The 20,916-nt window shown below is 35.3% G+C and overlaps 1 protein-coding gene and 1 pseudogene across 2 annotated transcripts in view; one reads left to right on the forward strand and one right to left on the reverse strand.

Moving 5' to 3' along the window:
* THEMIS (thymocyte selection associated) overlaps positions 1-10,020 on the forward strand; it is a 184,870-nt gene extending 174,850 nt beyond the window's left edge. For both annotated transcript variants that reach the window (XM_004740174.3, XM_013063567.2), the window contains one exon: positions 8,359-10,020. In XM_004740174.3, the coding sequence (XP_004740231.1) occupies positions 8,359-8,390 (32 nt within the window). In that variant the 3' untranslated portion in view covers positions 8,391-10,020. The remainder of the gene's footprint in view (positions 1-8,358) is intronic.
* A 6,836-nt stretch (positions 10,021-16,856) lies between these two features.
* LOC101682515 lies at positions 16,857-17,334 on the reverse strand (annotated as a pseudogene).
* Between the last annotated feature and the right edge of the window lie 3,582 nt (positions 17,335-20,916).

A 20,916-nucleotide genomic window follows, 5' to 3' on the forward strand; every position in this document is an offset into this window, starting at 1 on the left:
CATGGTATCAGAATATGACCAGCAAGCTGTAAAGAGGATCTGATTATTATGTAAGTCACTCATGAATTGCAGAGATCGCTTCTGGTGGTCTGACTGACTGAACAGGGGTTTCCTCCTTCTGTGTCTTTTAGAAACTGCACTCTGCCAGAAAAGATAGTCATTTAAATATGCTTATTTGTTTTTGCCCTACATAAATGTTCCCCACTGAGCAAATTTTATACTCTATCCTGAACAAAGTTATCTAATGGAATTTCCTTTCTTTTGAAACTTCAGATATGTCCTTCTAATTATTCCTCCATCTTTAGATTAAATTCATGCCATGACCTGTCCTCCATAAATTCAACTTGTCAAGTAGTGAGAAGACCCTTAGGCCAGAAAACAAAAAGCAGATACCCTAAGGTCTAGTCCCTGCTCTGCTACAGTTAGATGTTTTGCCCTTCATAGACCATTTCATTTTCCTGAGTTATACTTTCTTCACCCAGATAGGAAGCATACCAAGTAATCTTTGTGCCCTGTCAGTTCTGAATGCATGGGATTCTGTGGTCTATTCTGATAACCATCGAGCAATACAACTGTTGGTCATCCTTAAGTAAGATTCACATAGAAGTAATTCACTACAGGTAGGAAGCTACATATTGTGGTACATTAAATAAGGGAGAGAAGACAAGCTCCATGGAAAAATTCATCACTGAGGTCAAAGTAGAAGTTACAAATGAAGAATGTATCCACAGGAAAATAAATAATTTTGAAGATTTTATTTATTTATTTGAGAGAGAGAGAGAGTGAGCAGGGAGAGGATGAGAGAGACAGAATCTTAAGTAGAATCCCAGCTGAGCACAGAGCCTGCCTTGGGGCTCCATCCCATGATCCTGAGATCATGGCCTGTGCTGAAATCATGAGTCAGATGCTTAACCCACTGAACCACCCAGGTGACCCCCAAAATTTTTATACTGGGTTTTAACTTAACCTTAATATTTGATCTAAACTTTAGCTTTTACTTATATTATGAGAAATAAAACATGAGGTGGTTCTGTATGAGAACGACTTTGAGAATTAGACATGACCAGTGCTCCGTCTTAAAGACCTTGACTGATGAATGACAGAATACAGGCCATCAAGAGACAGGTAATTTCGATATCATAAAACATATTACTGTTTCACAATCTTAATAAAAGCACACTTCAATAAATCAGCATTATTGTAAATAGTATATAATTCCAAGCACAATAATTACTTTTACTACAAAGACTAGAAAGCCTGTTACATAAAATGTTGGATAACTTCAAACTGGTAATGAAAAATCTGGTATATTATTCACCCTTCTATTTAACAACAGTGCAGATTTTTCATCATACAACCAAAACAATGACATGGTAGAATTTCTTTCCCATTTCTAGGGAATACTGGAAGTATTCCAGCTTGGAAGTACTGACAGCCCAGAGTAAAATGTTATAAGATTGCTCTTCATTTTAGAGCAACCTACTTCTCTCTTCTCAGAAGGTTTAAATGTAAAGAATATGCTGGAAGGAGAACCCATCGTCATTTCATTCTTTCAACAATCTTGAAATTTCATTTCCTATTAGGCAGTTGTGTGAGTACTGACAGCCTTGCCCCTCCTCTTCCCTAGAGATTAATTTATTTCCTGCAGTGCTTGTTCTTCATGAAAAATCGGACTCGTCAGCCTTGCCCAATGGGAGATCTCATCAGCAGAATGTTAATTATCAAAGTAAAATCATATACCATATTGAAAGGGAAAAAAAAAACACTTCTCTAAGCAAACAATCTTTTTCAGGTCATTTCATTTCTTCTCTTTTCTTTTCACTCCATTCTATCCTCAATCTGTGGCTAGACAGGAACATCAATCACTGGGGAAACATTCTGCAGGATAGTGAAGTACAGAGGGAAATATGCAGGCTTTGCAATCAGGCAGACCTAAGACTGAACTCTTATTTTGAAGAGTGTCACATTTCTTGTGATTTTGTTTCTTTATCTGTAAAATGAGAATAAATATGCCTGCCTCACATGAAATTGTGCATGCGAGTGGCACAGAGTAGACACAAAAAATTTATTATTATTGTTATCAAGACTCAATCAACAGCTTCTGGTTAGCATTGTACTGATTGCTGTGGCATCATATTAACTGTGTCTCATGTGGGTTTACCACAGAATCTATCAGAGATTTGAAGAAATACAGCTTCCGGCTGTCAGAAGTCAGGAGTGTTAGACCAGGATGGACTATTGAGCAGCCTGTTTGAAGTCCTGTCTTCCTCTCCACTTTCTTTTTCTGTTCACTCCACTCATATAGTTTTCATAATGCTCACTAAATGCTTAGAAACCCATTATTTTTTTCACCAATAAATTCTTGAGATAACCCAAAGGCTGTTTGCTAGTAATTTTGTATCTCCCTACTAGGACTTGACACTGCACTTGAGTTATATTTTTGAAAATTATTTTCTCTGAAATAAAATTTTGTCAATTTCTATTTGATTCCATCTCAGAAATGAAACATTGGTGAATTAAATCTTGAGACAAAGAAGAGAATAGAATGACAGCAAAAGAGGGATGAAGTTGAGAAATACTAAATGAAAAATCAAAGTTAATTTTTTAAACCCAAAATGATCACTATTTTCGTACTGTAATTATAGTTAAGAGATCTGTTTAAGTAAATTAATTTTTTCTTGTTTTCCCTGTATTTTCTTATGATCTGAGTGTGACACTAGAGAGAGCAATCAAAGCATTATATGATCAAGCAAAAAAAAGAGATGTCGTGGTGCAAATTCATATACTACCTGAGACCTAAACCACAAGGTTGCTTATAAGCAGAGATGAGCTGAATGCATGGTGTGCAAATTGTGATAGGTGGTATTCTTTCATAGGGCAAAATCCTACTGTTCTCCAGATCAATGACAGTACCTTAACCTATGTAGAACAGGGAATTGGATACATATGGTGACCTCTGCCTTTGACTTTTATGGAATCATGCACAAATCATTGATTGATCCTTTTTAATAATAAATGCTTTTTTCTTTTACAGTATGTTCTTTTAATACTTTTTAAAATTTTTTTATTAACATGTAATATATTATTAGCCCCAGGGGTACAGATCTGTGTATCACCAGGTTTATACACTTCACAGCACTCACCATAGCACATATCTTCCCCACCACCCTCTCCCTACCTGCCTCTCCCCCACCCCCCTGCAACCCTCAGTTTGCTTTGTGAAATTAAGAGTCTCTTACAGTTTGTCTCCCTCCTGATCCCACCTTGTTTCATTTATTCTTTTCCAACACCCACACCTCCCACATTGCCTCTCAACTTCCTCATATCAGGGAGATCATATGATAATTGTCTTCTCTGATTGACTTATTTTGCTAAGCATAATACCCTCTAGTTCCATCCACATCGTCACAAATGGCAAGATTTCATTTTGATAAATGCATTTTTAAACTACAGTTTACTTCTAAAAAATAAGTTTTTGAGTCTCTCCCCAATTCCCTAATTATTTTCATAATTAACTTTCAGTTCCTTTTTCTTTACTTCTAACCTTTTTTCTTGTTGGCAGATGAGGATCTTGCTTTTATCCATTATTCCAAACCAATTCTGTTTCTCATTTTATTAAAGAAATCTGTTTTTATTCTGATCAATGAACAAAGCAAAAGAAAAATGAACAGATGACAATAACTCTCAAAACTTATTGCACTGATTCTCTAAGTTCTTCTGTATAAAAAAATTCACTTAATGAGCATGTTAAAAATACATATTCTTGGAATCTGCTCTCTAGAGAAAAATGGGCAAACTAGCAGTGGGAGAGTCTGTCCCATTGCCTGTTTTTGTATGTCCATGAGATAAAAACGTTTGTTTTTTCATTTTTAAGTGTTTGAAAGATAAAAAAAATATTTTCTGGCACATGAAAATTACATGAAAGTCAAATTTCATTATCTATATAAGGTTGACTTGCAACCAAAGCCAAACACATTCATTTAATGTTGCCTATGGCAGCTTTTATACTGTATCAGCAGAATTGAGTGATTTTGACAGAAACCATATGTAAAGCCCAAGATAATTACTGTTGGAACCTTTAGAATAAAAGTTTTCCAACCTCTGCTCTTAACAGTCTGATTCAGTAGTTCCTAGGTAGAAACTAGGAATCTCTTCTGACGTGTCTTTTGCAAGACTGTGAGGCAGGGAGTCTTTGGACCACACTTGGAAAAACAACGAGGGAGAAGAGTTATGAAAAACTCTTTCTTCCTACTCATCACACCCACTCTCTCAGCAAATCCTATTGGTTTTATCCTCAAGCAATATCTAGAATATGACTTTTTTTTTTTTTTTTGCCATGTTTACTGTTGTCAACCAAATCTAAGCCATCATTATTTCTTGTTTGGATTCTTGTATCACAAACTTCCTTCCTGGTCAGTCTGCTTCTGCCCTTGTCTCATACCATCCGTTCTCAATAGTAGCCAGAGGGAATATGTGAAAACCTTAGATCATATAACACCTTTCTACCAAACCCTCCAATGATCTCTGTACTTCTCTCCCCATTCATCCCTACCTACCTACATCAGCCCCCAGATGTTTCTCCAAAACTAGACGTATGCTCCATCCTCAACACCTACCCAGACTTTTTTTTTTTTTCAAGTGGTGTAATCTTCCCCCAGAGAGTGACATGATGTCCAGCGTCATCTTCTGTAGATCTTTCCTTAGCCACTGCCTTCTTAGTGATCCCTTCTACAGAGACTTTACTTAAAATTCTAACCTTCCTGTCTGGGGCTGCCTGTCTCCCATATGCCATCCTGTACGTTTTACTTCTTTACTTTACACCTTTCTCACATGAAAGTACCATGGAGGCAGGGATTTGTATCAATTTGCTGTATCCTCGGGTTCTAAAAGAGTGTCTGCCTTGTTGTAGGTTCTTGGTAAGTATTTCTTGACCAGACCCAGACTCCCATTTTGAATTTGGCAGATAATGTGTGAGAACCATCAAACATTTCTTGTGTGCAGAAACAGTTGCCAGGAGTATAAATATAAGACTTGCCTCCAGAAAATGGTGCTCTATGATGGGAGGAAGAATAAAGCAGATATTTCAATCTCAACCAATGACTTAAATACAAAAGATCCTAAGAAAAGGCAAAGAGAGGATTGGTACTGTTGTGAGAGTGGGTAGGTACATGAGTGAAAATTCAGTTGAAAAGGTTCAGAAGAGATTCCAGAAAACCGCATTTTGCAGCTGAGTTGCCCCCTACAAGAAACAGATGCGCTTTACTTCAGGTTCTACTGTTCATCATCAGCTGGAGCAATTTGAGGAGACTGGATCCCAAAGTTCCTGAAAAGGAAAGTGAGCAGGGTCTGACTAGCGGTGGTTCAAATTCACTCTTTAGGAAGCATTGGCTCTAGAAGAGAATGTAAAGCAATTTTAGATATACTTGAACTTGATTTTTATAAAGTAAGAGGAAATGGAGGCTTTTCTTTCACCTTAATCTTCTCATTCAAAAAATTCATCTGATGTTACGTATATAAAGCTTGATTTTGTGGATTGAATAGTAGGCTATTCTTACAAAGATGCAGATTTTAACTACCAGAGGATACTTTTTAGAGAGGAAGACAAAACTAAACTGCATTGTTTATCTGTCCTTCTGTGGATGAAGTGTTTGGCTTGATCTCAAAGGAGTGTGCTCGATTCCACACTCCTCCGTTAATTTGATCATTTAAGTAAATGTGAATTCAAAAGCAATCAGTGAATATTCAGCTCAATGTCAGAAACATCACCTCCATGTTAGGTTTGTCACATTTCCGAAAGGAAGAGTTGATGAATGCTGAAAAAGTTGAAGCTTTTAAATCAGTTAGAATTTTAAAATCTAAATTATTGTCAGGAAAATCAGTTCCTGCATGCATTGAGAATCTTACAGTTTAACACAATAAAGAACTTGGTTTCTATTCAATGTAAAATCCATTCTGTCAACCTGAATCGGCCACAAGAACACAAGTGTTATTTAGGGCCTTCTTACACTGGATGGAAGATTGGGCTAGATCAGGCAAGGAAAGGCAACTTGTAAGGTCCCTTCCAAAACAAAGATTATTTAAATCCTATTATTTTATATTGAGATAATCTGATTATTCTGATTCCCTCACCTCCCGTTTTTCTGCTTAACTATGTCCTATCTTAAATCAGTTTATTGACAAGGGAGAGTGAGACTAATAACTGTCAAGATGACAGATTGAACTTTCAGACTTCAGGCTTATTATAGTTTTATGTGAATATGAGATGATGATAATAGCAGGTAATATTTCTGTAGCACTTTACGTTGTGCAAAGCACTTACAGGACCATTATTTCGTTTGATATTTCCTCAACTCTGTGATTCACTTATTACTATCACAACTCATTTCCTGATAGAGAAATGGAATTCAGACATTCCACCAGATATACAGCCTGTAGGTCTTAGAATTAGGAATCAGACCTAGTTCTTCAGATTCCCCTTCTCTGTCCTACAATATCTTGATTTTATTTGCCCTCCTCCCCTTCCCCAAGAAAAACAATACTATAGGAGAAATAATGTTGTTATCCCTTTTTACAGATAAAGTCACAAAGATTGTAGGTGATAGAAGTGGGAATTAAATCTGGGCATACTGCCTAAAAAGCCCGTGTTCTTTCATCGATAATGTATACTCGACGGTGGGTAGTTTTATTACTGTTTGTGATGTGAGAAAGACCTAAAAATCTAAAGGTAGCAGCTGGGGCTAGCAGATAATGAGAGAGAATAAAATCAAGAAGACTATGGAATCCAGGCTTTCTCTCTTTAGGCCACGGACTACCCACATCCCACCACATACTCCCAACCCCAGCCCTAGTTAACACTGGGAAGTGTTGACACAAGAACATAAATTAAGATTTCCAGGGAAATTAACACGGGGTGTGGAGAAATTCCACTTCTTTCTGCTTTGACATCTTTTTCTTCTTCCCCCGTTAGTCTATGAGCTCCTCAGAGGTCACAAAGCTGTATTTTGTCTTTATATTTCACACTTATAATAAAAATAGCTAACAGTTGGGGAGACAACTTAAACTTCTTAGTGTTAAATGTAAAATCCTTTACATCTGTCGGTTCATTTCATCTTTGTCATAACCCTGTAAAATAGGAATTATTATCCGTTCCCCCTTCTTCATTTTAAAGATGAGGAAATGAGGCGCATAAAGGCTAGGTAACTTCTTTAAGATTACAAAGCTAGTATATAGCAGAAAAGGAAGAAAGAAGGAAGAAAGGAAGGAATGGAGGGAGAGAGGAAGGAAGGGAGGAATGAAAGAAGGGGGGTGGTGGGAGGGGAAAGGAGGGGAGAGAGACAAAGAGAGAGGGAGGAAGAGAAAGAAGGAAAAAACAAAAGGAAGAAGAGAGAGATGGAGGGAGGAAAAAAGGAAGGAAGAAGTGGAGGGGAAAAGAGGAAGAAAAGGAGGGAAAGGAGGGAGGAAGTCATAGGCAAATGAAAGCTCAGAGTTAAGAGCCTCAGAGTGTTCCTCTTCAGGGTCATGTGACTAACACTTCACAGATCACTAGTACAACGGAAGTATGGGAAAGCAAGAGAGGACTGGTCTTCTGTACCTCTTGACCATTAGAGTGCATGCTGTTAGAATTTTTTTAAACCACCCATCCCCCATGTTCCACAAAGCCATAATGGAAAGGAATGAGTGTCTTGCTTGAACACACAGAATTCCTATCTGCAGTGTAGCTTGCTTTCCTTGAGGGTTTGATATGATGTTATTGTATGTTAATGTCAAGTCCGAATATGCTCATGAGAGGGTAGGTCACTCTGCTTATGCTTGAGACCTGTTCAGTTTAACGTTTATCATTGCTCTTTTCCTCCTCTGCAGTCTTTAGAACTCCACTAGGTTTGGGCTCCATTCTGTAGGCATCGTGGCACAGCCAAGGTGATGGGTCTGCAATCGGACACTTTTAGAGCACAATCAAGCTTCAGTCTCTTATTTGCTGTGTGATTGCTGGACAGGTCTCTTCATTGCAGATTCGGTTTTTTACCTTATGCTACCTGCACACTGGAGTTTTTATAAAGATTAACTAAAATGTAAAGAAAAGCACTATGTAGCCAGAGAAACACTTTGCAAATTTAAGGTATTATGTCCAACCTCATAGAAATTTCTGCCTTGAGTTTACATTTCTTCCTTGTTTAATTTAGTTTACTTCAGTTTTGTTTTTGTGTGTTTGCCTCCTCTTAATGTGCTCCCAATTATTTTTCAAAAAACATACATGCCTGTGAGTGTACTATAAATAGTATTTGAAAGCACATAGTTTCTTTCTTGACTACTTCCAATACACATTCCTGATGAACCCCTCTTATTTTTCTTTATTTACAGAAATCTTCAAAAGTAAAAAACATCAAAAATAATGAGATGCCACTGAAGCCAGCTGGGCAGTGAACATAAATGTTGCAATGGAAAAGTAAGCTTAGCTTTCAAGTGAAGACAACTGTTCCCCAACAGACCTCAGAAGAAACTGGCCACTGCAAAGGAAAAGAAAAAAAAACAACCTCAAAAGTTTTAACAGATAATACTTAAAGAGAAACCCAAGATATGGGATTCACATAGTCTATTCTGTTGTGCCCAAATCTGTATATACTGCTGTATTGTTACTTAGGACATATTTATTTAATGTGCATACTTTTTTGCAGTTCTTATTGTCCCTTCCACTCATGAGGCAATTGAAAATTAATTTTATCTTTCAGTTTCTGAGTAAAAACCAGTGGAAAATAGAATGAAAGCTCACCAAATATTTTCAGTTTTTCAGGATTTGCTTTGCCATTTTTCTAGAATTATCATCATTTGTGCTAAAAATAACTTTAAAAGATAATTATAACTGAGAGTGATTTGAGATACCTAAGTATCTTATCTGATCTCCTTGGAGCTGTGAAAATTTGTTTGATTTCACATTTTCAGTTTGTTTGTAAATAAGTATTTGAGGCTTAATAGCCAAAACTATCATGAGTCATGGGAATTCTCTGTAACTTTCTCCCCTGATTCCTAACAACCAGAGTTCGTAACTGCAGTATCACTGAAAATCTGATAATATGCTGTATTTTTAATGTACTGTATACTAGATAACACTTTAGATGGATGCTTGTTAAGACTATAAGAAAACAATCTCATTTATGTATTGTTATGTATTAAGTTAGAGGGACAATATTATTTTGCCTCTAGGCAAATGAAGAGACAGAGAAATGATCTTGTTAGTTACACAGGAATTTAATGGCAAGCTTTGGGTTTTGTTCGTAGGTCATGCTCCATACAAAAATTGTTGGTTAATCCCTTATCTCATAATTATTTTGTATTAGATAGAAAAATTTTTCATTGGTTTAGTACCAAAGAATTTTGGAAGACAACAAATCATGAAACATCTTCTCAACAGGAAAACAAAAACAAAAACGCAGTAAGAGATCTTTCACACAGTGTTTATATTCTGATTATAGCTTACTTCCCCTTACCTGTTTTTCTTTTTAAGCGGAAATGAATTCTGATTTCCAATACCCTAAAGATCATTTAGTGACTTGATGTGATGTTATAGTTTGTTATTTATAACTTCTGAATTTTCTGAGGTGGTTTCACCTTTACTTATTTTTCTGGTTTGTGTCCATAAGAACAAGAACTTTTCAAAGCTTACATCCCCACATTTGAATTCCACAGAAAATCCTTTCTCAACTGAGCAATGTTGGCAAACTCCTAAAACTCATAGGCCAATTTTCTGTTTTCCAAAAAACAGTGAATAATTAGTGGTTTTCATTTGGTATATGAGAACAAAAAAATTATTACTTTTAGTAAGTACAGTCCTCTGATAGGAAAATAAAGAGAATGCATGCCTTAGGTTTGGTCATTAACCACCTGGGTCTTTCTAGGGGACATCGTCTATAAACTTCTCTAACTTAATACAAATCCTTTTAGGTACTTTGCTTTGAAAAGTGTTAATCAATGTCAAGTTCATCTGTGGAAGATTTTGGAAGGTTGAAAATAAATTTTCTAACTTTCTTTTGTGTGTATGTGTATGTCTGTGTCCTTTATCATGCTTAACTGTGGAATGACTCATCCTATTAAAAACTAAGTTAAAATTCTTTAACTGGAATTGAATTCAGCTTTTCACACTAAGAAGGCCTCCTGTGTTAAAGAAGCCACAAGCAGGAACCCAGAATTTGCCCTTCTGCTACAAGCAGGGATCCAGAATGCTGGACACAATGACCAAAGTTCACAGTATGGTCAGGCTGTATAGATAGCTGCCAAAACTCTCAATTATTAGAATTGCCCTCCTCTTAATAGAATCAGGCAAGCAACTTTATGAAGGGGATGAAAGGGAGTGAGAAATGAACTAAAGGTAAATTTTTTTTTGAGATGTGTTTGGCTCTTATAATCAGGACTTTAATATAAAAAGTGTTTGTTTTAAGATCAAGGTCAACATTAATGAGACTTCTGGATGTTTATCCAAAGGCTCAAGATACATGTACTTCTAAAGGGAAGAGGATATATGAAATTTGTGGGACTATCTCCCAAGAAGCTGGAATACTAACAACTGAATCTGATAGAATGAACATATAAAAATACTTCCACAATTTTACCACTTCTACTGCTTCCACTTGTACTAACCCTATAGCCAGTCTCCTATTCTCACTGCCAATCGGTCTATTCTTAAATGAAGTGGCCAGTACGATCTCATTAAAACACATTAAAAAAAACCACACACACACATTATTTTACACCACATTGCTTCCCACCTCACTCAAGAGTAAAAGCCCAAATTCCTAAAATGATCTACAAAGTCCCACATGATTTATTGCTGTCACTTCTCTGGCCTCTTCTCAGTCAATGATCTCAAGCCATGCTGGCCTCCCCACTGCTCATCCGACAGGCCATGACAGTCTGGCTTCAAGGCCATTACATTTGATTTCTCTCTGTGAGAAATGCTTTTTCCCAGATATCCACACACTTCAGTCCTTTGGGTACTGTACAAATGCCTGCCCAGAAGACACTTCAAATTATAACCTCAACCCCACTTGGTTCTTCTTATCTCCTTCCACACTTTATTTGACTTTCCTCCCTAAGGATTGTTCCTATCTAACATGTTATATATCTTCAAATCTTTGAGGGGGGCACTGATTTCTGCCAATACATGTGGGATATGATTTGCTCTATGTTCACAATATTGGTCAGAAGAAAATGAAGAAGGGGTTCAAAGGATTCATCTCAGCTTTTTCTACTAGAATAGCTCTTGCTCCACAGACCAAGGGACCATTGTTGTGGTTCCAAGAGCCACTATGTATGTCTATTTTGATTATAACTTGAGAAATGAGGTAACGACCACTGGTAGTGTCTATGGAGCCAGTAAGCTTACCGTGAAATAGACTTGGCCCAGAAGACTCCATCTATTACTTGATCTACTTTATGAAAGGATAAACTCAAGCACTCTGTGCATGGCTGCTATTCTTATTTATTTCATACTCTGTCATTAAGGTACTGAAGCAATGCTAAAGAATGGGAGCTAGCTACATACCCCTTTAGGTGACCAGAAAGATACTTGTACTGAGGGGCTCTAGCCTCTCTGGCTTCCCTATTCTGATGTGACTGACACTCTTATCACCTTCTTGTCATTTCTTAGAAGAGTAAAAATGATTGGGCACATGAGATGCCGCACCTGCACGTCTGAAGCTTCCAGAGTTATCCTTCTCACGTAGTGCCCCTATCTGCTTTCTCCCTTTTATTAAAGCTGAATAAACCTGATGCTGGGTGAACCTATGGTGTCTCATATATTTGATGGACAACTTGAAAGAGAGATTCAGTGGTGTTTTCCTTTCAAGAATACAAAGGAAACAAAAAATATATAATAATTTTTTTAAAGTTAGACATGTAGAAGAGAAAGTTAATCATATGGTAGACCTTAAGTTATGCAGAATGCATCAAAGAAGGAGAACAGAAAATATAAAAAAAGATGTTGAAAGATGTTGAGATGAGTTCAAGAAGGCATTGCATTTATGTAATTAAATTAAGAGAGTGGCATAAGGCTGATGTGAGGCAATATTCAGAGATGATATGTGAGAATTTTCTAGGATTAATAAATGATTCTAATTCTCAGATATTAAAAGTATAGCATATCTCAAAAAAGATAAAAAAGTAATTTCCCAACACATAATATTATAGTGAAATTTGAGAAGATGAGTACAAAGATAAGGCTAGGGCAATAATTAGGAGAACAGTAGACTTTTCTAAGGTCAAAACAGAAACTAAAAGCCAGGGTTCTAGGGAAAAAACTCTCAAGAAATGTGAACCAAATTAAGTAATTTTTAAAAATAAGTATGAAGACTTTCACAGGTAATCAAAACCAGGATTTGCAGTGACTTGAATTCTCAGTACTAGACTACACAAAGGGTGTACTCTAAGAAAGAAAATAAATCCAGATATAAAGATCTGAGAATCAAGAAGGAATGGTTATGTTAAAAGAGAATTTACAGAATGGGAGAGGATTTTTTGCATATATACATTCAACATAAAAATTATATCCAAAACATAAAAATAACTCCTACAAACCATTAAGTAAAAGGCAGACAACCTAATTTTAAGAGAAGTTAAAGGACTTAAGCAGGCATTTCATGTACAAAGATATCCAAATGGATAATGAGCATATGTAAATGTGCTCAAAATCATAGCAGTCTTTAGGAAAATGCAAATTAAAGCCACAATGACATGCACCATTACAAATCCACCAGATGGCTAAAATTTAAAGAAAAAAATGAAAAGAATAAGTTTTGAAGAAAGTGTGGAGCTATCAGAACTCACACATATTGCTGGTAGGAGTTTAATGTGATACATTTACTTGGGCAAACTGCAGTATCTACTAAAAATAAGCATATACCTACCTCTGCCCCAGAATTTCCACTCATAAGTGTAAATCTAACAAAAACTGAATGCATTAGACTACCAATAAGACGTGTACAAAGATGTTTGTATCAGCCTTACTCATAACAACTCCAAATTGGGAATAATACATGCACATGAGCTGTAGACCAGACAAATCCTGGAAAATGAGGCAGCAACAATTTGAGTGCTATGATACACACAACAATGTGAATATATTTCAAAGCCACAGTGTTGAATATTAGAAGTCATATATGCTGGGGGCAACTGGGTGGCTCAGTCAGTTAGGTGTCCGACTCTAGATCTCAGCTCAGGTCATGTCTTCAAGGTTGTGAGATCAAGCCCTGCACTGGGCACATTGGTCTCTGTGTTGGGCATGGAGCCTCCTTAAGATTCTCTCTCTCTGCCTCTCCCTCTGCTCTTCCCCCAACCTCTAAAAATATATGCTCTCTGATTCCATTTATATTAATTTTAAGAACAGGCAATACCACTTTATGTTAATAGAAGGAAGTATACTGTTTGCAGCATTGGGGTTGGTATGACTGGGAAGAGATACAATAGAGCTTTCTGGGGCCCAGGAAGTGTTAATATGTCTTAATCTCTGTTCTGGTTACAGGAGCATATACATAGATATAAAATCATTGAGTTTTACATGTAACAGTTGTGTGCTTTGTTGCATGTATAGGATAAAGCAAGAGAATGATAAGAATAACTTTCAGAACAGTACTTACCCCTACGGTGAAATTTGAGGTGGGATTGGGAGGGGAACCTAAGGGACTTTGAGTATATTGGTAATGTTCTATTTCTTATGCTTGTGTGTGTGTCTGTGTATGTTTTTTATTCTTGTATGTATTTATATGATATGTATATTATATCATGTTATATTAAAGTTTTGTATATATGAAATATTTCATAATAAATATAAGAAAAATGATATAAGTAAAACACTGCTATTTGATGTGGCTAACAGAGGAAGTAGATATTCAGCAAACCTCCTTCAAAGTGCACATTATAATCCCCTGCAAGCACTTTATTTTATTGTATGTAATGTTAGGCACATACTTTTGCTCTGCCTTTGCTCTACTACTCTGTTAGTAGGCATATACCTTTATCTTGCTGGAATGCATTTTTCCCTTGGGATAATCTCATAAATATTTTCGTATATTTATCCCACATACTAATAAAAGATAAGAAACACATTTTCTTCAGCATGTTTCTTAAGATGCCCCCAAATCTTTTTTTTAAAAATAAATGCCTTCTACAATGTATGCCAAATTCTTATCTTATACAGTATTCAAAAGAAAAAGCTAAACTCTTTAGTCCGTGTTATCAAAGTATTTAACAAATAATGGTATTTATACATTTTCAGACATAACCCTGATATTTAATTGAATTCTTTTTATTTCTTTTTGTACAATATGAGGGAACCTCAAGCTTGGGCTGCGTATTTACAATGAATATTAAGATACGTGAGGAATTCTTATTTCTAAGTTAGAGGTTGATAGTGAAATAGTGGTAAAATTGTTTTAAGTGGTCATATCCTTGACTAAACTCATAGTATGCCATTGGGGAAGAATGGCCAAATCTTTTCTCATCTCTCATTACATGGAAATAATTCCCTGATAATAATTTCATCTGGATTACTGGTTCATATTTTAAGTATTAAAAAATAAAAGCTATCCATATTTTTTTCTCATTTAGATTCTAAAAGTCTAAAATAGTAATTCACTTTATCAGAGTCTGTTACAAATATGTTTTATTTATGAGAGTGAGAATTAGACCATATATTTTGTTTTATGTTACTTTTGGTGATTTTGTCATTGTAGAATGTTTTAAGTAACTGAGTTATTTTATTTTGATGTATGTATGAAAAGATGTACTCAAAAGACTACTACATCCTATTCTCACAACAAAGTATAAGGAAGGGAGATTTTGAACATGTGTTTAGAAAGTCTTGGAACAACTTGATAACCCAGGACTAATAACCCACAAGCCATGGAAATTAAAGGTGAAGTTAGACTTCAAATAAATCTATATATACAGGACTGTTAAAGTGGGGAATAAATAAAACTGCTAACAAGGTGTTTTCAAATTCCATATGGATACTAATACTAGGAATTTGGGCATAGGAAACTGGAATTTGTGGGGAATCTGGGGAAATCTCCAAATCACAAGTTTTTCTTATATTTTAAAATGATAATTTATCCATATGCTTGAAAATAATAATAAATGCCCATAATAATAAAAAGGAAATCATTTTGTGTGACAGAATTTTAGTTTCAAAGGTTTTTAGTTAAAAAATAAAGAGATGATAATAAATGCTTGATTTATTATTCTTAAGAGACAATATATTGTGATAAAATGTAAAAATGTTTACTTGAAATAGATATTTGATTATTAGAAAAAAGTCAAAGAAGGGAACATTAATGAAATAAATGTTAAATAAAAATCATTAAAATTAATTGATAATAAAACAATTATTTATTACTTAACATTAATTATTCTTAAAATCAAATTTTACAACACAAAAGGCAGCAATTGTCCTTATCCATAGTCTTGATCTTTGTTCTGAGACAAATATTCCAGGCATAGAAAATGTTGCATTAATGTTGGTTGAATTATTAAGATGAATTTTTAGGGTACATGTTGTTTCCTATACACTCATTTCAATAGTGAAAATATTTTGTCACCTTGATTTTGATATTGTTTAGGCTGTATTAGATTTAGATCAGTTTCTAATTTCATGCTGAGGTATTCAACAACATTCTTGTCTTCTTTTTGCACTTCTCCTGTTAAAGTAGCTACAAAGAACTATAGCTTAGAGCAAATATTTAATCACTGGAAATGCCAAGCAGCATTACTAAGATACTGTAACATTCCAACTTCTGGGTGAGGTTAACAGTACTCCACAGAATCATATGCCAAAACTGACAACTAGCAGTTTTAATGCTTCTGAAACTTGGTATTTTTTAACTTATTCATCAATTTATATAAAGTGATCTATGCATGTAAACTTGTTAATTTTAATTTTATTTGCAAGAATACCTCACCATTAACCACAATCAGGGCCACAAACACCCAATTACCATCTGGCAACAGCAACAAGAAAGCATGAATGATTAGATTTGGCCCCTTGTCTCCTACCTGCTCCTGTTCTGATTCATAGATATGTCCGCCTTAAAGTTTGACTCAGTGATGTCAAAACATAGGCTTAAACATCAATTATGAGGAGCAAAGGAGAAGGCCCATGTTTTCCCCTGATTTCTGCAAGTATAAAACTTACCAATACTTATTTTAAAATACTATTTCAAATGTCTTGCTCAGTAAATTCATTTTAGGATACCAACCATTTATGTCATTTCTGGAGAGTATATTTAAACCAATCATAAATGGGAATTTTAGTAAAATTTTAAATTTTATTTTGAATTGAATAGTATGCCCAGAATTATAATCTATATTTTAAATTATCCTAATTTATTTTCTCTAAAGTAATTGGAAATTTCCCCACTGGAAAAAAGGAAGCTCAGTTTTTATTTTTTAAGTGTTTCTGTGACTAGTTAGGTTCCCATTCTAACAGCTGGCAGCTCTATTAATTACATTTAATGATAAAATTACACTGATCTATTTAGTCATTCAATTAAGATAAAAAGCTTAATCTTTCAGATTTTATTAACTACATTTAATGATAAAGTTATATGGATCTATTAGCCAAATAGTTAAGATAAAAAGTCTAAAAATCTTATGGATTTCATTACTTATTTTTAGAAATTTTCTGGATAGTAAGAATGGCATGGAACTTAAAATATATTGTATGAATAATTAATTCTTGTCTTATGATACAAAAGATCAGAACAAATTCTTGGGAAAATGTTAAACCAAATATATTTTATTTTATGTATCATATCAGTATTTTTAATGTCCAGCATTTATAATACAAGGACCAGAGCTTTCTCCCCAGCTCAAGTTTATACATTTTCAATTGGCTTCTAAAGCCAATAGGAATACTTCTTGTCTAATTTGGTTTCTGGGAAGACTTCTTCAGGTCTTCAAAGGTCACTAGTCAAATGGAATTAAGTTCTTCATCTTCTCCAGCTCTTTTTTATATTCCTCAATTCTGGCCTTTGAGAAAGACAAAGGTCAGCACAACTGTTCACATCTTCTTTTTCTTCAGCATCCATCCCAACAGTATATTTACTCTTGGCACGGGAACCTTCAGGGCACTAAACTTCTTCTCAAAGTCATCTACCAACCCAGCATTTGCCACATTGGCTTTCTAATAAGCCCAGTCGATAGCAAGTGGTTTCTCAGGATAGTAGCCAATTTGGAGGTAGGTGTCTCTTTCCAGGATTTCGGGGAGTCAAAAATGGCCTTCTGGTTTCAGGATATGATCTCCCCGAAAGTTACCCGGTCAAAGAATTTTAGAACAAGTTTTCGCCTAGCCATCTTGAGGTCCTTCACCAATGGCCCACAGTCCACAGCAGCAAGGAATGGCTAAACCAAATTTATTTCAGTTAATTTATATCACCATTAAACAAGTATAAAGCAACAACTTTTCTCATATCAGGGAGATCATAGACCTGTACCACTGGGGATAAAAATACATGTTTATAAAAAATAAAAAATTATATTAAAAAAAAAAAGAAAAAAAAAACAACAACTTTTAATTATATGCAAAGTCAATGACAGTAAAAGACAAAGAAAAATGAAATATATTTATATATTTACTTTTACAACAGCTTTGTTGAGATATAATTGACAGAGAATAACCTGCACATATTTACAATGGAAAGTTTGATTAATTTGGACATATATTTAAACCCTAAAACCACTGTCTCTATCAACATAATGAACATATCTATAATGCCAAGAAATTTCTTCATGTACCTTTGATTTGGTCTTCTTATTTTTCTTGGTCACTTCTTTCTGACTGCTTTCTGTCCTCTTTCTATCACTATGAATCAGTTTGCATTTTTCCAGACTTTTTATAAGTGGAGTCTATACCTTTTTCTTTTATTTCTGTGTCAGAGTAATTATTTTGAGAGTCATACATGCTATATTGTCTATATAAATTTTTTAACCTTTGTCTTGCTGTGTCCCACGGTGTGGATATACCACAAGTTGTTTATTCATTCACAGGTTGATGGACATTTTTATTATTTCCAGTTTTTGGCTATTACAAATAAAGCTACTAGGAACAACTGTCTACAAGTTCTTCTATTATATATGCTTCTATTTCTGATGGGTAAATATCTAGGAATGACATGTCTGGGTCCTACAGTAGGTATATATTTAACTTTTTACAAAACTCTCAAAATGTTTCCCAAAATTATCCTATGTTCATTTCAATCAGCTGCATATGAGATTTCCAGTTGTTCCCCATCCTTGGTGTGCTTAATCCTGAGAGTGTGTGTGTGTGTGTGTGTTGCATTGTGCCACTATGCATAATTTTCAGCTACCATGGTTTAGTTAAATAATACCAAATAATAACACTCCCCTAATAACACAGTTCAAATTTTAGTATCACAGTCAATGAGCTAAGTTTACAAAGTGCAAACAGGGCTGCTAGCTCTTCATTCCACAAATCTCTATGTAAAGAACACATGTACATATTGATCAGTGGCTAATCACGTCATTTCTTTTGAAATATGTTGGTGGCTGCTCATTCATGGCACATCTGTCATTTCTTGTGTTCACACAGGACAGCCACGCATGTAATTGTGTTGCTCCCTGGTCTCCCAGTGATAAACTCAACTGACATTTAGAAAATTAGATAGTTCAAAATGGGTGTCAAAGACGCCAACAAAAATGAGAATGCAGCAAAGAAATGAAAGGCAGTGACACTGGCAGTAAAATTTGAGTCAGACGTGAATGCAGTTGGAAGCGAAGCTGACTATGGGAATGTTGACTTGGCTGCCTCGGAGTCTCTAGGTATGCAGCCTGAGCAACCTGGACGGCCAACTGAGGAGCATAAAGGAGGAGGACGAGGGGGAGGTGGCGACTGCACAAACCTGCACATTAAAGCAACTCTCTGGGATATTTCACCGCATTGCAAGGATGCAACACTGGAAACCATTCAAACTTAGAAAGGAAATGACAATTCACCAAGGTATGCTTACTCCGCATTGTAAGAGACATGGGGAGAAGGAGGCAAGGACTGGCCACATTATTCTTGGTATATCTTTTACAAAGAAATAGGACACCTTAATTCTCAATGTTCCCAATGCTTTCACTTACAGTGTACTAGGCAAATATGAGTTTTACAATTGTTTTTCATTTCCTTACACATTTTTAACTGACAGTAAGTTGTTTTCATGTTTAGGCAAAATTTGAAAAGATCATGGAACAATTTTAAAAATTCTCATCGACAGTTGAGGTCACTATGCAACATCAGCTTGTACATTCTTATGGTTCCATGCCACTGTGTAAAGCAATGATTGAGGGTCTAAATTATAGAGGTATTATTGTTTCACTTTGGCAATAAACACACTACAGTTTTAACATAACTAAGGGACAGTGTTTCAAATGTATTAAATAGAAAGTGTTGCCAAAGTAGGAAATGGATGATTAATAACTCCTAGGGAAAGAGAACGTGTCAGGTTAGACCAGCTAATGTGTTAAGAATTATTAATGTTAACATAAGTCATTAAGTTAAGAAGTTAAGAGTTTCTTCTTGCTGCATCAAACTCTCCTGCATCTCAGTGGTGATGTCAATTTCTCATTATTCTAAAGCCATGAAGAGTCATTACCCACGATGTAGTATTACCTTCTAATTATGTTTCAAGGCCATATACTTCTCTCAGTTGCTTTCTTGCCTTCCCATGTACTCCTCTTCCATTCCATCTCAATCAGGTTAGTGCACTGCAGACTTCAAACATCTCTGTTAAGTTCTGCAAGACATTCTTCAAGCAGACATCATCATTCCTACCTCTTCTCAACCACTATATGTAGTACATAGGGTACAATGTGTCTTCAGGGTTGTGCATACTTGTGAATATTTTCAGTAATTTCCCAGTATTCAGGTCTTTGTATCTGTTGTGTCACATTGTAGATACACAATACATGGGTTTTTTTTTTTAATAGATGAATCTCTCTAATGCTGTATAAATTCAATACACTATGTTGCCTTTAACTTAGATTTGTATCTTAAGCTTTCTCTAGTCTCCTGAATGCTTAACATAATAGTTGAATGAAAGTGTGAACTGAAGAAATTTGTTCATTGATGAATAAAAGTCAGACTTGAGCAGTGCGGCAGCCTTCAAGCAACATGTGACCCAGGAGCTATTTTTGTAAGGCTGGCGAAAAAACGAGAGAACTAAAAATTACTGATGTTGTATTTAGAGCATTTTGCCCAGAGTTTACTTTTAGTGTACATGTGTGAAAATTTGATAAGCACTGAAAGCATTGTTTTTTTTCTTTGAATGTTAGTGAAGCTTTATTGGAATTAGACTAAAAAAAAAAAAAAGATTTAAGGCCAAATCAATGTGAAAAATAAAATGGTTATATGTTATAATAAAAAAAATTAGACTATAAATTTAACACATTAACAGAAATTTAACAACTGTAAGTACTTACCCTCTATACCTTAGGTTTAAAATAGATAAAGCTAAAAATTTCACAAGAAATTTTAAAAAATAGGCAATTCTACAATTATAATGGGTGATTTTTAATATACCAATCTCTATCATAGAACAAGCTGATTTTTTAAAAAGTTTTAATTAACTTAATCAAGTTGACATATAGAGAATGCATTCTATGTAAAATTGTCTACATACTGATCATAAGGCAATTTTTTAAAAAAGATTTTATTTATTTATTTGACAGACAGAGATCACAAGTAGACAGAGAGGCGGGCAGAGAGAGAGAGGGGAAGCAGGCTCCCTGCTGAGGAGTGAGCCGGATGTGGAGCTCCATCCCAGGAAGCTGGGATCATGACCCTAGCGGAAAGCAGAGGCTTTAACCCATCGAGTCACCCAGGCGCCCCCATGAGGCAATCTTTTAAAGGGTTGAAATAACACAGACTATGTT

Source organism: Mustela putorius, unplaced genomic scaffold, assembly GCF_011764305.1.
Source record: "Mustela putorius furo isolate JIRA1106 unplaced genomic scaffold, ASM1176430v1.1 tig00003863_pilon_pilon_pilon, whole genome shotgun sequence".
In the NCBI taxonomy this organism is placed as follows: Eukaryota; Metazoa; Chordata; class Mammalia; order Carnivora; family Mustelidae; genus Mustela; species Mustela putorius.